The following is a 15189-nucleotide window of genomic DNA, read 5'->3' on the forward strand; positions in this document are numbered from 1 at the left end:
CATCAGCCTCAGTGCTAAGTTTATAAATTTAAGATCAACAGAACATTTTAATAGATTCAGTGTCAAATTGAACTTCCTTAATCTGAAATTTTTAAATACTCCCAAAATCTGAAACTTTATAAACAACTGGGATGTTTCTCAAGTGAAAAATTCTACATCTGATCTTACATGACAAGTCAGAGTCACAAAATACATAAATTATAAAACTACCTTCAGTCTTATGTGTATAAAACTTGTCTGAACTATAAATGAATTTTACATTTTGACTTGGGTTCTGTCCCTAAAATATCTAATTATATATATACAAAAATTAAAAGCCGGGCGGTGGTGGCGCATGCCTTTAATCCCAGCACTCGGGAGGCAGAGCCAGGAGGATCTCTGTGAGGTCAAGGCCAGCCTGGGCTACCAAGTGAGTTCCAGGAAAGGCGCAAAGCTACACAGAGAAACCTTGTCTCCAAAAACCAAAAACCAAAAAAAAAAAAAAAAAAATCTGAAACAGTTTGGTCCCACTCGTTTAAGTTAGAGGCTATTCAGTTCGTGACATTGGTTTTTAACCCATGTAACCATTGACAGAGTAGAAGTGCTGTGTTTTTGTAGCACTGGCTGGCCAGACTGGCTTGAACTTAAGTGATCTGCCTGCCTTTACCTCTCCAGTGCTGAGATTAACACCACCATGTCAGGCATACTACCAAGTCCTTCTCATGAGCTGTTTGCATGGTGCCACTTAATCTTGGCAAATTTTTACTTGCAGGAAGAAAGCATGTTACACAAATGTTTTATATATAATTAAATCTCCTTAAATTGGCATTTTCTACTATTGAGTGTTTCAAAAGTTTATAGAATTTTGAGTTTTGTTTTTTTAAGGTTTTAGTTATCTGAGGTCAACTGTGATCTGAAAACATTGAATTTCAAAAGTCACAGAAACTTTAAGTTGTATGCTTTCCTATGTATGTTGTGGACTCTGAAACTCTGGGATGTGTTATACCTTTGTTCAGTGTATGTATGCTACATACTTGACCTTTTTTACTAGTCACTTAATGCCTGATAGCTAGCAGATACACAGATTTCCGTACTATGTGCAGTTTCATTGAATTTTTGAATTTTATCCTCTGTTGGTAAAATCATACTATTGTATATTCAATAACCAGTGTGTTGTATTATAAAATTCTGCTGCTCAAAGTATTTTCCTCTAATTCTTTATTGTAACCTTTGAGAAGTTTAAATGTGTCTCCTTGTACCAGAGTTTGAGCATTTCCATTTTAAGGACTGGGTTCTGATGGCCCATACTAGAGCTTTAACCAGTGTGATATAAGTAATGAAATTTGAAATTTAAGTTTCAAAATTATGTACAAGTGGCTGCTTAAAGGATTTATGATACATGTTTAAATCACTTTCTTAGGAAAGAAAATGTTGGACAATCATTTTAAAGATTTGAAGTGGCTTTTTAGTTTGATTTTTAAATTCTCTTTTTTAAGATAAGGTCTTAAATTTTTGTAGCCCAGATTGGCCTTCAATTCATGATCCTACCTTGACCATGCTGGGATTGTCAGTATATACCACCACACTAGGCAGCCTATCAGTTATTTTATCAAATGTTCCCAAAGAGATCATTTTATGATATGTCTGTGTCAAATACTAAATACTAGAAGAGTTCAGCTGTAGGAAATGCCTCTAAGAATATTCTTTACCTTTGTGATATGGTTTACAGCTGTAGGAAATGCCTCTAAGAATATTATTTACCTTTGTGATATGGTTTACCAGTCTTAAAAACTACATATTTTATGTTTTATGGACATGTTTTGGATAAAACTATAGACAGAAAATGGCCATGCACTGTATTTTTATAATCTATCAAGCAAATGCATTTTTGTAAATTATTGTATCATGTTACATAAATTTATTTTTGTTAGGTGAACCTAATGTAGTTGAAAAAAACTTTGACATTAAATTTTGTCATAAAATTTAACTGTCAGGCCAAGCAGTGGTGGTGCACACATTTAATCCCAGCACTTAGGAGGCAGAGGCAGGGGGATCTCTGTGAGTTCGGGGCCAGCCTGGTCCACAAAGTGAGTTCCAGGACAGCCAGAGCTGTTAAACAGAGAAACCCTGTCTCAAAACAAAACAAACCTCCCTTCTTCCCAAAAAAAAAAAAAAAAAAAAAAAAAAGATTTAACTGTCAGCTGTTCATTTGAATGTCCAGAGATAAGGCATTTAAGTTTTTCTTTTCTCAAATAATGTAGGAAAATGTGTTAATTGCTTTCCTAGTGGGTGCCAGGTAATTTAGCTATATGAACCAGCTATTTATTCTGTACTTTCCACCTAAACATTTTCCTACTCAGCCAGGGGACCAATAGAGTGTGTCATTACCAAGATGGCAGGTTATTTGTTTACCTTGATAACCCAAGTCAGTTCTAATTACTGTATTGTCAGAGTTGTATGCTTGAAAATTAATAGCCAACTTCCAGAACTGAGGAGTATTTAAGTAGACTGCTCACTTCATAATTGGTTAATTAGAAAGTACTTTTTGTTTATCGTCATCCCTCAGATGAGCCTCTGGTTTGTTTTGATTTGTAGCACTGGGAATCAAAGCTAGATTTTACACATCCCAAGCAAATGCTCTACCACTGAACCCCATCCCTACAATTTAAAAAAACAAAAACAAAAAAAACTAAAAATATTTGTGACTGGGTCTTACTGATCTGCCCAGTTGTTCTTGAACTTGTTCGGTAGCCTAGGCAGGCTTGAATTGTATCCTGCCTCAGCCTCCTAATTCAGCTTGCACCAACAGGCCTCACTTCTTATATTTCCATCCTATTTGTGTTAGATAATCAAAACCTGTTTCCTGTAGTTATTAATACCTTTTAAATGAAGATATACAGAAGTCCTTTTAAAGTGTTAAAATTAATATATGGGTGCTTATCTTATATTTAGGACTTTATGAAAATGGAAAATTATGAGGCATGTGTAGGTTTTGATCTCTGTGGGACACCCCTCTCCACTGTTGCCCAGAAGATTATGTATGCTATGCGTTCAGGTGATTTCATGGAGTCTAAGAATGAGGGAGAGAGTACAAAGAGTAAGTAATTTTATGAGCCTTTTATTATCTTAAATGTTAATTATTTTAAAAACAGACTGAAAAGTGAAATGAATGTAATAAAATTATTCCCTAGAACTATATTTTGTAGGGATTTCCATTGCCTACAAAAGAAGTGGTTTCCAATACCCTCCCTTCCCTGTTGATTGTGACTAAATTACTTATAAATTCAAAGTCCTTTAATTCCATAGCTTTAACACCACACTCTTCCTTGTTCCAGGTGTTCTAGTATCTTCAAAGGAGATGAGCTCTTTCCTAATGCCTCTTGCTTGACTCTTAGATTATTGAATTTGTAATTGTTCTTGCTGTTGTATATAGTCATTAGAGACATGTTTGTCATATACTGCCATAAAATGTATAAATTCTGGGTATCAGAGGAATGGGTTTTTGTATGTGGATTTATAATATATAATACTAAAAAGCTGTGGCATATACTCTCAGGCACAGGTATAGCTGAAAAGTTTGTAACATTAGGGTTTTTTAACTAGCAAAGCCAGTAACTTGTAGTTTATTTATTTTCCTACAAAATAAGTCATATTAAGTTAGGATATTGAGATGAAATCTTTGAGAGTATTTCTGAGTATTAGCACAAATGCTGTTTATAAACAGTTTCTCAGTTACGAGACAGTGGCACTTGGGGCTGGAGAGAGTGGAAAAGAGGCTTGAGCAGCTGAGTTTGAATCCCTTGTACTCAGGTAAAGAAGCCAGCCAGGCAAGGCCACATGTGTCTCTAATTGCAGCATTGGAGGTAAAGGCAGGTAGAGCTTGGGAATTCACTGGCTGCCCAGCCTAGTGAAAATTACTGCTTACATTGCTATAATCTCAACATTTTTTTCAAAATTCTCTCCTTGCTCAAAGGTCACCACTATGCTGGCTTTTATTATAACTACTTTGCAATGAAGGCATTTTTATATTGCTTCAAAGACCTTTTTGTCAGAGATTAATTATCTATCCTATAATAATCCAGACTTCCTTTCTGAGATACAGAGGTGTGTGCATGGCTCAGGTTGATTGCATCAGCTTCCTGTCAGCAAAGTGCTGACAGTAGTGAGTACCCCTTCCAAGGCAGGCTTGAAGATGGCTGACTTGCTTCCCAGTTGGAACTCAAGATCATTTCTCTTCAGTCCTAGTCTAAATAACAGTATCATAGGGCGAGGGTGAAACAATGTGTCACAAGGACTTTGGGCCTGTGAGTGCTTCATGAAACAGCTCTACCACCAACTGAGACCTTTTATCTCAGAACATGAAAGAACTAAGCTTACACTTTGTTCTTTAAACCATTGTATTAGCTCTTTTGTGCCTTAAGCTTAGGTTATTGTTTGTTTTGCTTTTTTACCTTAACTCACCTTTATATTCAGAGTTGGGTTCATCTGTAAATTTTTCGGCATTATATTGTTCAGTAATACTGTTAAAAGAGTTTAGCAATTACTGGGGTCAAAGGAGTTTTTAAGATTGTTAGCTGACTAGCTGCTGTGTTGTGATTAAGCATGTTTTTATCAGTATATGTGTCTATTTATTTTTATTTTCATAGGAAAAAACATTTTCCACACATTTATTAGAACTTTCTGTTTTAAGTTGGAGTTTAGAGATATGTATATTATATTCAAAATAGTTTTACAAACATAGTTTGATTCCCTAAAATATATTTGTTAAAATCCATTTAATGGGAAGCTTGTCTTTGTTTCCACTATCTAGTAGAAATATTTAGCAATTTCCAGGACAGAATGAAAAACTAAAAGGCTATGATGATTATATTCCTTCTAATTAGGAGTAAATGAGTAAATTTTTATGCGTACCAATAAATATAAAATCCTTACTTCAAATCATTTATACAACTCTGCAAGGTCTTAGTTTTAGTTCCCAAGGCCATTGCTTGCTTTCTGCCTCCTGGAGTTTTTTGAGGTAGCCTCCACATTGCTTTTTATTTTCAGTTGACTGCCACTTTGGTTGTTTGTTTGTGTCACAGCTTCAGGTCATTCTTTGTCTTACTCTCTGGGAAGTTTGTCCTTCGAATATTCCCATGTATTCCTATATATCATCTGGCTCCAGCCTGCCCTTTATATTCTATTCTATTCACTATTTTCCATCATTTTGTTGTTGTCCCATTCAGATTTAACTAGGACTCCTGAAAATGTCACACTTTTCTGTCTCCCCCTGTATACATCATTTCCTTTTTGGCCTTTCCTCACAACTTTTAGTGGTTTAGTGCTTGTTTCCTGTATGAACATAGGTGCAAATTTTTTCAATAAAATACTTGCAAACTGAGTTTCATACCACATTAAAAACATCTTACAACATGATCAAGTTAGGTTTTTGTTTTTCAGGACAGAGTTTCCTTGTGTAGCTCTGCCTGTCTTGGAACTCAATCTGTAGACCAGGCTGGCTTTGAACTCACAGAGATCTGCCTGTCTCTGCCTCCTGAGTGCTGTGTACCACTACCACTGGCAATCAAGTTATTTTTGTTGTTGTTGTTGTTTTTCTGTTTTGTTTTGTTTTCAAGTTAGTTTTATTCCAAGGAAGTAAGGATGGTTCAAAACAAGCAAATCAGTAAATTAATTTAGTACATAAATAGAATCAGGGACAGAAATCACATGATCACCTCAATAGATACATACATTTGACAAAGTTCAATACTCTTTCATGGTAAGTGTCCTGAAGCAACTATGTCTAGAAGGACCATACCTTATAGTAAGAGAGTCATCATTGAGTAACAGCACTTCCCTCCAAGCTTGACCACCAGATTTCAGCCTCCAGGATCTACCTGGTCAACAGAGAGAACTCCTGAAAGTTGTCTCTGACCACATGCACACACAAACATAAATAAATGTAATTTAAAACTAAGGGTTAGGAAGATGGCTCTGTGGTTAAAGTACTTACCATACAAGTGTGAAGACAGGAGTTTAGATCCCCAGAATTCATGTAAATTCCCTGAGGTGTGTGTGTGTGTGTGTGTGTGTGTGTGTGTGTGTGTGTGTGTGTGTGTGTGTGTCCAGGTCCTCTTGTAATTCTATACTTGGAAAGTGGAGATGGGATTCCTAGAGAAACTGGCTAGTGAGACTAGCATTATAAGTGAACTCAAGTTTGATTGAGAGATCCTTCTTCAATGAATAAGGTAGAAGAGTGATGAGAAATGATTCCTTACATCAACTTTGGATCTCTACATGCATGTGCACCCATGTGTTTTTGCACTCACTCAAACATATGTGCCTATACATACAAACATACGTACACACACTTGCACGCCACACATGAAAATGGAAAAATAATAAAAAATAAAAGGCTATAGGCAATAAACCTATTGCAAATATTTACTAAATGAAGAAAAAATTGAAAGCATTCCCTGTAAATTCAGGAATTGGAAAACAATGTCTAGTTAGTAGGATAGCTCAGCAGGTAAAGGTGCTTACTACTGAGCCTGACAAATTGAATTCAGTCCCTGGGACCCATGTGGTAGAAGGACAGAAACAACTCTTGAGAGTTGTCCTCTGCCCACTGGCACCCTATGGCAAGCACAGGTCACCCCAAAATAGGTATAACAAACAATTTTAAAGAGAAAAATATGTCTATTCTCTCCATTGTTGTCCAGAGTAGTTCTTGAATTCTTAATCTAGAGAAATAAAGGATACACACAGCAAAGGAAGATGTCCAATTATCCCTATTTACAGACTGATTGTATACTTAAAAGACCCTGATACCACCAGAAAACTCTTAGATCTAAATAAACATTTTCATCAAAGTAGTAAGATACAAAGTCAATATCAGTTGCTTTTCTATATAACAATAAGGAACAAGTTTTAAATCAGGCCAAACATGGTAGTTCATGCCTTTAATTCCAGTGCTTGAAGAGGGCAGGATGTCTGAGGCCAGCCTGGTCTACATAGCAAGTTCCAGGACAGCCCAGACTACATAGACAAGCCCTGTCTTAAGAGAAAAAAAAAAAATGCAGAAGAGGGTAAAGAAGAAAAAACTAGAAATAAATCTAAGCCAAGTATGAGACTTCTTTGGTGAAAACAGTAGCCCTGAAGGAAGAAATTGAAGACACTAGACATGGAAAAAACATATGTTGATTGACTGGCAGAAGGAAAATAACTATTGCCAGAAACAATACAATTCCAATCAAAATTCCAATGATAAAACTGACAACTAGAAAAACACCTAAAATTAATATGGAAGCACGAAAGACCTCAAGTTGTCAAAGCAATCTTGAGCAAAAAGCATGCTACAGGTATCATAACACTTGATCTCAAATTATACTGTAAAGCAGTAGTAACAAAAACAGCATGGTGTGCTGACACAGAAACAGAGACCAACAGTGGGCTAGAATAAACCAATGGAGCTACAACCATCTGACTTTCAACAAAGATGCCAAAATATGTTGGAGAAAAGACAGCATCTTCAATTGGTGCTGGGAAAACTGAAGTTAATGTAAGACCTGAAACTACTAGAAAAAAAAACAGGAAAAACACTTGAAGATACAGGCACAGAACTTTCTGAATAGGACTCTAACCCAAAAAATCAGCAAGAATTAACAAATGGGATTACACAGAATGAAGTTTGAGCATCATGGGGAATGATTATCAGTGAAGAGACAGCCCACAAAATGTGAGAAAATTAGGGAGGGAGGGGTGGATCAACAGTTAAGAGCACATACTGGCCTTCCAGAGCACACGAGTTTGATTCTCAGCACCCATGTCAAGTTGCTTACAATCACCTGTAATTCTAGCTCAAGGGAGTCAGATGCCTCTGGCCTTGGCAGGCACTTGGATGTACACACACACACACACACACACACACACACACCCCTTTAAAAAAAAGGAAATCCTTACTAGCTATTAGTCTAACAGCATTGACTTCTAAACTTTTTTTTTATTAAGAGATTTTCTATTCATTTTACATACCAATCACAGATTCCCCTGTCCTCCCTCCTCCTGTCCCCTAGCCTTCCTCTCCCAACCCATCCCCCATTCCCATCTCCTCCAAGGCAAGGACTCCCATAGGGAGTCAGCAGAGCCTGGTACATCCAGTTGAGGCAGGTCAAAGCCCCTCCTCCCTGCACCAAGGCTGCTTGAAGTGTCTTACCATAGGCACTAGGCTCCAAAAAGCTGGCTCATGCACTAGGGACAGGTCCCAATCCCACTGACTGGGGGGCCCCTAAACAGTTCAAGCTAAATAACTGTCACAGTTATCCAGAGGGCCTAGTACAGTTCCATGGGGGCTCCTCAGCTATTGGTCCATTGTTTTGTTTTTTAAGACAGTTTCTCTGTGTCGTAGTCAGACTTTCTTTGGACTGCCAGCTCCCAAATAATGACATGAAGATTTCTTATTAATTATTAAAGATTGGCCTTTAGCTTAGACTTGTTCCCTTATAACTTAATCCTTTTTTATTAATCTACGTTCTGCCACATGGCTCATTACCTTTCCTCCATACCATATATTGGACCTCTCCGTGTCTCACTGATAAATACCCGGAGCCTCACATTCCTCCCCAGAAGTCTTGCCCATCCTCTCTCTCTCCAGAAGTTCTGCCTATTTTCTCCTGCCTAGCTATTGGCCATTCGGTTCTTTATTAAACCGATCAGAAGGTGCCTTAGCAGAGACACATCTTCATGTACAAAAAAGTTATCCCACAACACTGTGTAGTTCTGACTGTACTGGTGCCTTAGACAAGGCTGGCCTTGAACTCAGAGAGCTACCTGCCTCTGCCTCCTGAGTGCTGGTGTTAAAGGCATATACCACCACTGCCCAGGGTATCTAACATTTTTAAAACTCAAGAAATCAAAAAGGAAAAAAAAAATCAGCCAGTCAATGGGTAGGTAAATCGAACAGAGTTCTGAAAAGAAATATAAACTGCCAATAAATACATGTAAAGTGTTAATGTTTTTAGATGTCAGGAAAATTCAAATCAAAACTATATTGAGATTCCATCTCACCCCAGTCATAATGCCTGTCATCAATAAGACAAATTTGAGACTAGATAGTTGACTCTGTGGTTAAGAGCACTTGTTGCAAAGGACCTGGGTTTGATTTTCAGCACCCACATAGAGGCTCACCACCTCCTCTGGCACAAGGCATGCATGTAGTACACAGATGTACATGCTGGCAAAATACTCCATACAATAATGAAAATCTAAAAAAAAAAAATACTGTTCAGGATGTGGGGGGAGGGAGGAACCCTTAAACAATACATAATGAATATATAAATTAGGTCACCAACCATGGAAATTAGTATAAAAGCTCTTAAGAAAATATGCTGGGCAGTAGTTGCACATGCCTTTAATCCCAGCACTCAGGAAGCAGAGGCAGGCAGATCTCTGAATTCAAGCCTAGCCTGGTCTAGTGAGTTCCGGGACAGCTAGGGCTACACAGAGAAACCTTGTCTCCAAAAACCAAATAAATACATATGATCCAGCTGTACACTTCTGGGAATATATCCAATGGAATCAGATACCTGCACAATATTCACAATAGCCAGGTTATAGAATCAGTATATATGCCCAGTTGTAGTAGTCAGGGTTCTCTAGAGGAACAGAAGTAATAGAATGAATATATATTAAGTCTACACACACACACATACACACACACACATATGGACAGAGAAGGAATTTATTGGAATGGCTTACAGACTATGGCCCAGCTAGTCCAACAATGGCTGTCTGCCAATGTAAGCTCCAAGAATCAGGTAGTTCAGTCCACAAAGCTGGGCATCTCAGCTGGTCTTCAGTAGATGCTGAAATCCCAAAGAAGAAGTAGGCTCCGATGCCAGTGAAGGAATAGGCTTGCAAGCAAAAACAAGAACAAACAGGCAAAAAAGCTTCTTTCCTCCATGTATTTTATTTAGGTTGTAATAGAAGGTGGGGCCAAATTAAAGGTGGATTTTTCCATCTCAAAAGATCTGGATTAAAGATATATGTCCCTACCACAAAAGATCCAGTTTAAAAGTGGATCTTCCCACTTCAAATGATTTAATTTAAAAAATTAAAATTTTAAAATTCAGTTTAATTCAATAATTGAATTTAAAAATTTTAATTTAATTTAACTTCACAGTTGTATCCAGATGCTTGGGTTTTAGTCAGTTCCAGATGTAGTCAAGCTGACAAACAAGAATAGCCACCACAAGTCCACCTTTTTTTACCTTGGCACAATTACATCTCCTTATGTCATGTTTAATTTCCAGATGAAAACAATAACCACCATAATTATCATAATTACACCTAACATGATATAACTATTCAATGTACAATTGCAAACACATTATATATTTAACCAGGTCATAATTATGCCTAATGTGATATAACTATAACTATCCCTCATACAACTACAAACAAATTATTAATTTTAGAATGGGCAGCAATATCACTTGAGGGAATTTCTCAAACTTAAATATAACCTCTTATATTCTCTTAATTTCTGTCACAGCACATGATAAACTGAGGAAAGAAAGCACAAATATCTGTACAAACACATTTTAACAAAATATGACAGAAACATGACAATTATAATCCTCATTTCTGCAGTTGCTTATATGGCCTTAGCTGGTATTTATAACTACCTTTCTCTACTACCCACTTAGTATTTCTTCCACCCTCAGCAAGCACCTCAGCAGGTCTTGGCTCCTCTCCTAGAGGAGTGACCCATACCCTCATTCCTGACAGGTCTGTGCCCTTTGTTACACTCTCTGGATTAGGCTGTTGTAGTTTTCCATTGACTTTAATCACAGGACATGGTGGCACCAAGAGATGCCATAAAGGATCTCCTGAATTCCAGATGTAATCTTTCTTACCTCCATTGTGGAGAAGCAATCCAAATTCCTCTTGGTAATCTGGATCAACCATCCATCCTAATACTGTTATTCCTTTCTTATCCTGTTGGTTTAAGAGCACCAGAAACCCAAAGTGGCCAGTGGGATGTCTTGAGCTTTCAGGTCAGTGAAATTTTTATTGTTTCTCCTTGTTGGAGCACTGCCCCCTTGGAACCCAAAACTTCTATGCCAACAGAACTTAAGGCTGAAAGAACACCTATCAACAAATGAGTAAAGAAAATGTATACATACACAATAGTCTTACTCAGCCAGAATGAAACTGCCATCTGCAGGGAAAATGATGGAACTGGAAATCATATTAAGTTAAAGAAGTCAAACTCAGACAAAACATTTTTATGTTTAATCTTGTGTTCATAATAGAATTTTTTTTTAATGGAAGGAAGACTTTGGGAAGAGGGAGGAGAACCAGAGTAGGTTGAGATGGAAGATAAGTGAATTATCAAAGTACAATTTGAATAAAGGGCAAAAACCAAATGGTACCAAAAGGGTGGTTCTGGAGGTGTTTATTTTTATTTTTTTATTTTTTGAAACAAGGTTTCTCAATGTAGCCTTGGCTGTCCTGGAACTCACTCTGTAGACCAGGCTGACCTCAAATTCACAGAGATCCACCTGCCTCTGCCTCCTGAGTGCTGGGATTAATGGCATGTGCCATCACCACCCAGCTATGGTTCTGGAGTTTTTGCGATCTAGATATACAGAGTCCAGAAGCCCTTTCCATATAGCTAATCCATGTCCAGGTCACCTGGATGGCTGAAAATCCAGGCCCTACTGTCCTTTTGCTTGGCAGCAATGCCATGGGGCATCTGTATTAGAAAAACATAGCATACTTATTTATTTTGGAATACTTTAGGGACATTTAAAACTAAACCCAATGTCTATTACCCTACTTTTTTCTTAACATTTTTTACATATTCACATATTTTATCTGAAACTTTTAGAGTGTATATGTACTCTTATAGTATAAGTTCAATATTATTCTTTCTTGGGTCTCTTTCCCCTTCCTTGTCTTTTTGTTAAACTAGTCTAGTAGAACTTGGCTTATTAAGAGAGTATTTTTGTTCACTCAGGGAAGAAATCACATGGTAATTTGAACAGGGAATGTTTAAAACTTTATTGACTAGATGGGTTTTAGCTACCAAGGCATATAAAGAGGTCTAAAAGATCTAAATAGCAGACAGGGAGCAGCTTCATCCCTGCCAAAGCTGGAGTAGAGTTCTGAAAAGGGAAAAGTGTCCATCCCCTGGCAGTGTTCCTCCAGCACCCTCTGCTGACTAAGTTTAGCATTGTGCCAAGTGTTTGCAGGGTCAGCTCCAGTATTGCAAGCAGAAGGAAAGTCAAGAAGTTCACATTCACTTAGGATGCAAAGCATAAACCTTCATGTTAGAGCTAGGCGCTGGTGATGCATACCTTTAATCCCAGCACTTGAGAGGCAGAAGCAGGCGTTTCTTTGTGAGTTCGCGGCTAGACTGGCCTACAGAGTGAGTTCGAGGACAGCCAAAGCTACACAAAGAAACAAACAAACAAACAAAAAAGAAGGAAAGAAAGAAAAAAGAAAAGAAAGAAGTGTTGTTAATTAGAGGCCTTGCTGTTCAATGGGTGGGAGATAAACTCTAAGTAATTCAGAAGCCTTAGAGGATACAGTAGGGTATCCCCTTGTAAGTAAAGGACAAATTACAGCATTTTACTCCTCTCACCACTAAGAAAAAGGCACAGAACCTGATAGAAAATTTGCAAAGAATAAAGGCATATATCCCATATTTGTGAAAGTGTTCTATCCCATACAGTGAATGATATAAAAGTCACGTGCTTCATGTAGGGCCTAAAGTAGATGGGGTTCCAATGAACTCTAGGCAGTGAAATAAGTGTCATATGCATTGCCAGCCCAACAGACCTAGTATTAGAGGTGGGGAAAAATAGGTGTGCAGTTTTCAGGGTCTTTACGAGAGAATCATAATACAAACTGTAAGAACATGAAGCAAGGCTATGTATGCCATTACCATCAGAGAATCATAACTATTTTAAAAGATTAAAATTAAACTAAAAATGCCCCTGCCATGCTACTAGCTCCTGGTGGAAATGGAGCTTGAGACTACTCAACTAACCTTGAGTCCCAAACCACCAAACATTGTCAAGTTGTGTCAGAGCATCAAGAGGGTCAGCAGCAATCTATTGTATGCTGGAAGTGGTTTATTTCATTTGGTACAAGCAGGCAAGTAGGCACAACTGGATGCCTGGTTTCAGATGTGCATGGCTTGGCTTATAATGTGTTGTCTCAATATTAAAAAACAAAAATGGACTGCATATGCACCATATTCCAGTTCAGGCACTCTGAAAGACATGTTGAAGATAAATCCAAGGGATAAAACTTTGGGTGATTTACTTGGCCATCCATGCTGTATGGATGGGGAAACCAAGGTTAGAAAACTTTGGACCTGTAGACAAAGGTTGACCAATCTGGAATAAGAAAGGTCAGAAGACTTGGCACCGGGAGTTTTTGAGGCAAGGCATATGGCTAGGTCTATGGTATAGTCTTAAGAGTATCTCCCACCGCCGGGCGGTGGTGGCGCACGCCTTTAATCCCAGCACTCGGGAGGCAGAGCCAGGCGGATCTCTGTGAGTTCGAGGCCAGCCCGGGCTACAAAGTGAGTCCCAGGAAAGGCGCAAAGCTACACAGAGAAACCCTGTCTCGAAAAAACCAAAAAAATAAAAAAATAAAAAAATAAAAAATAAATAAATCCTAAAAAAAAAAAAAAAAAAAAAAAAAAAGAGTATCTCCCACCTATGAGCATCCACCACAGGCTACAACCAACAGCCATGTTATTAGAATGACTTGGCCAATTAACACATATCAGCCTTTGTCCCATGCTGTCCCAGTGCTAACACATAGTGGCTTTGAATTTAGTAACCAGAGGACTTGGTTACTGGCATCATCTTTTATGAGCAGTCACTTGGTAGCAGGTTGTCAACACTGAACTCCCCGTGCTCTGAAAGGTAGAGTAATAGTTTTTTCTCTTAGAGAAATTATCTCACTGTGTGGCCAAGGTTGGTCTTCCTCAAGTGACCTTTCTACCTTAGCCTCCCAAGCAACTGGACCAAAGATACATGTTATCATGCCTAACTATGCAGTGATTTATCTGAACCAAATCAATACAGGGTCCAAGCATGGGCTCACCTTTTCCATTCTCAGTGCCTCTATCAGCTCCATTTTCCATGAGTGCTCGGGGAGCTTTGGAAGAGCACATGAGCAAGTGGGCCCAGTATACAGAAATACCTGTCAAAGTGGCTGTGAGCACAGATGCCTCAGTCACACTGTTTGGGATTGAGTCTTAGTTCTGTCCCTTACATACAGCTCAAGTTAGCTAGTTTGTGTGTGTGTGCACAAGTGTGTGCATGTGGAGGTAATATAATCTCAGTAGTTAGTTATTTGGCTTGGTTTTTTCTTGTTTTTTTTTTGTTGTTGTTGTTTTTTGTTTTTTATTGAGATAGGGTCTCTCACTGGGACCTGAGACCCAACTTAGGCTAGGCTAGATAGCTAACGAGACCCAGGGATCCTATCTCCACATCAACCAGTACTGGAATTATAAGCTTGCACCATACCTGGCTTTTTACATGAGTTCTGGAGATCAAACTGAGGTCCTCATTCTTGATCAGCAAGCATTTTACAAACATTTACACAGCTCTCCAGCCCAGGATTATTAACAATAAAACCTAAATTAGGTATTTGTATCAGTGATGTTTTCCTGAGCTCCTGATTATTCTATTGCAGTATTATTCAGTTTAACAATTTCCTCAAACCCTTAGTACTTATAAGATGTCTCCAAAATGTTAACTTTGGGTTTTCAAAATATTCAAGTGTGCACACCTTTAATCCCAGCACTTAGGAGGCAGAGGCAGACAAATCTCTGTGAGTTCTGAGGTCTACAGAGCTAGTTCCAGGACAGACAAGGCTACACAGAGAAACCCTACCTCAAAAAAACCACAAACAAACAAAAAACAGGTGCAAATTCCAAATAATCACAAATAAGTATTTCATAATTATATAGCTCTGACTTCTGTTAATTTGAAGACACTTTATGTAAACAATTACTGTAATAGTCTTATGCCTTTTGATTGTGTTGATAGTGGCTAAATAGTATAGTGAATCATTTTCAAAAGTTAGCTAATTCTGTAAATTTTTTGTTTTGTTTTGTTTGAGACAGCCCTGGCTGTTTTAGATCTGATTGTGTAGACTAGACAGGATTTGAAATCACAGAGATTCACCTGCCTTTACTCCCCA

The 15189-nt window shown here is 38.0% G+C and overlaps 1 protein-coding gene across 15 annotated transcripts in view; it reads left to right on the forward strand.

Annotated features, from left to right (window-relative positions):
• Window positions 1-15189, forward strand: part of Poln (DNA polymerase nu) — a 164835-nt gene that overhangs the window by 8657 nt on the left and 140989 nt on the right. For all 15 annotated transcript variants that reach the window (XM_042285788.2, XM_076546990.1, XM_076546994.1 and 12 more), the window contains one exon: window positions 2932-3076. In XM_042285788.2, the coding sequence (XP_042141722.2) occupies window positions 2938-3076 (139 nt within the window). In that variant the 5' untranslated portion in view covers window positions 2932-2937. The remainder of the gene's footprint in view (window positions 1-2931; window positions 3077-15189) is intronic.

Source organism: Peromyscus maniculatus, chromosome 10 (assembly GCF_049852395.1).
Source record: "Peromyscus maniculatus bairdii isolate BWxNUB_F1_BW_parent chromosome 10, HU_Pman_BW_mat_3.1, whole genome shotgun sequence".
In the NCBI taxonomy this organism is placed as follows: Eukaryota; Metazoa; Chordata; class Mammalia; order Rodentia; family Cricetidae; genus Peromyscus; species Peromyscus maniculatus.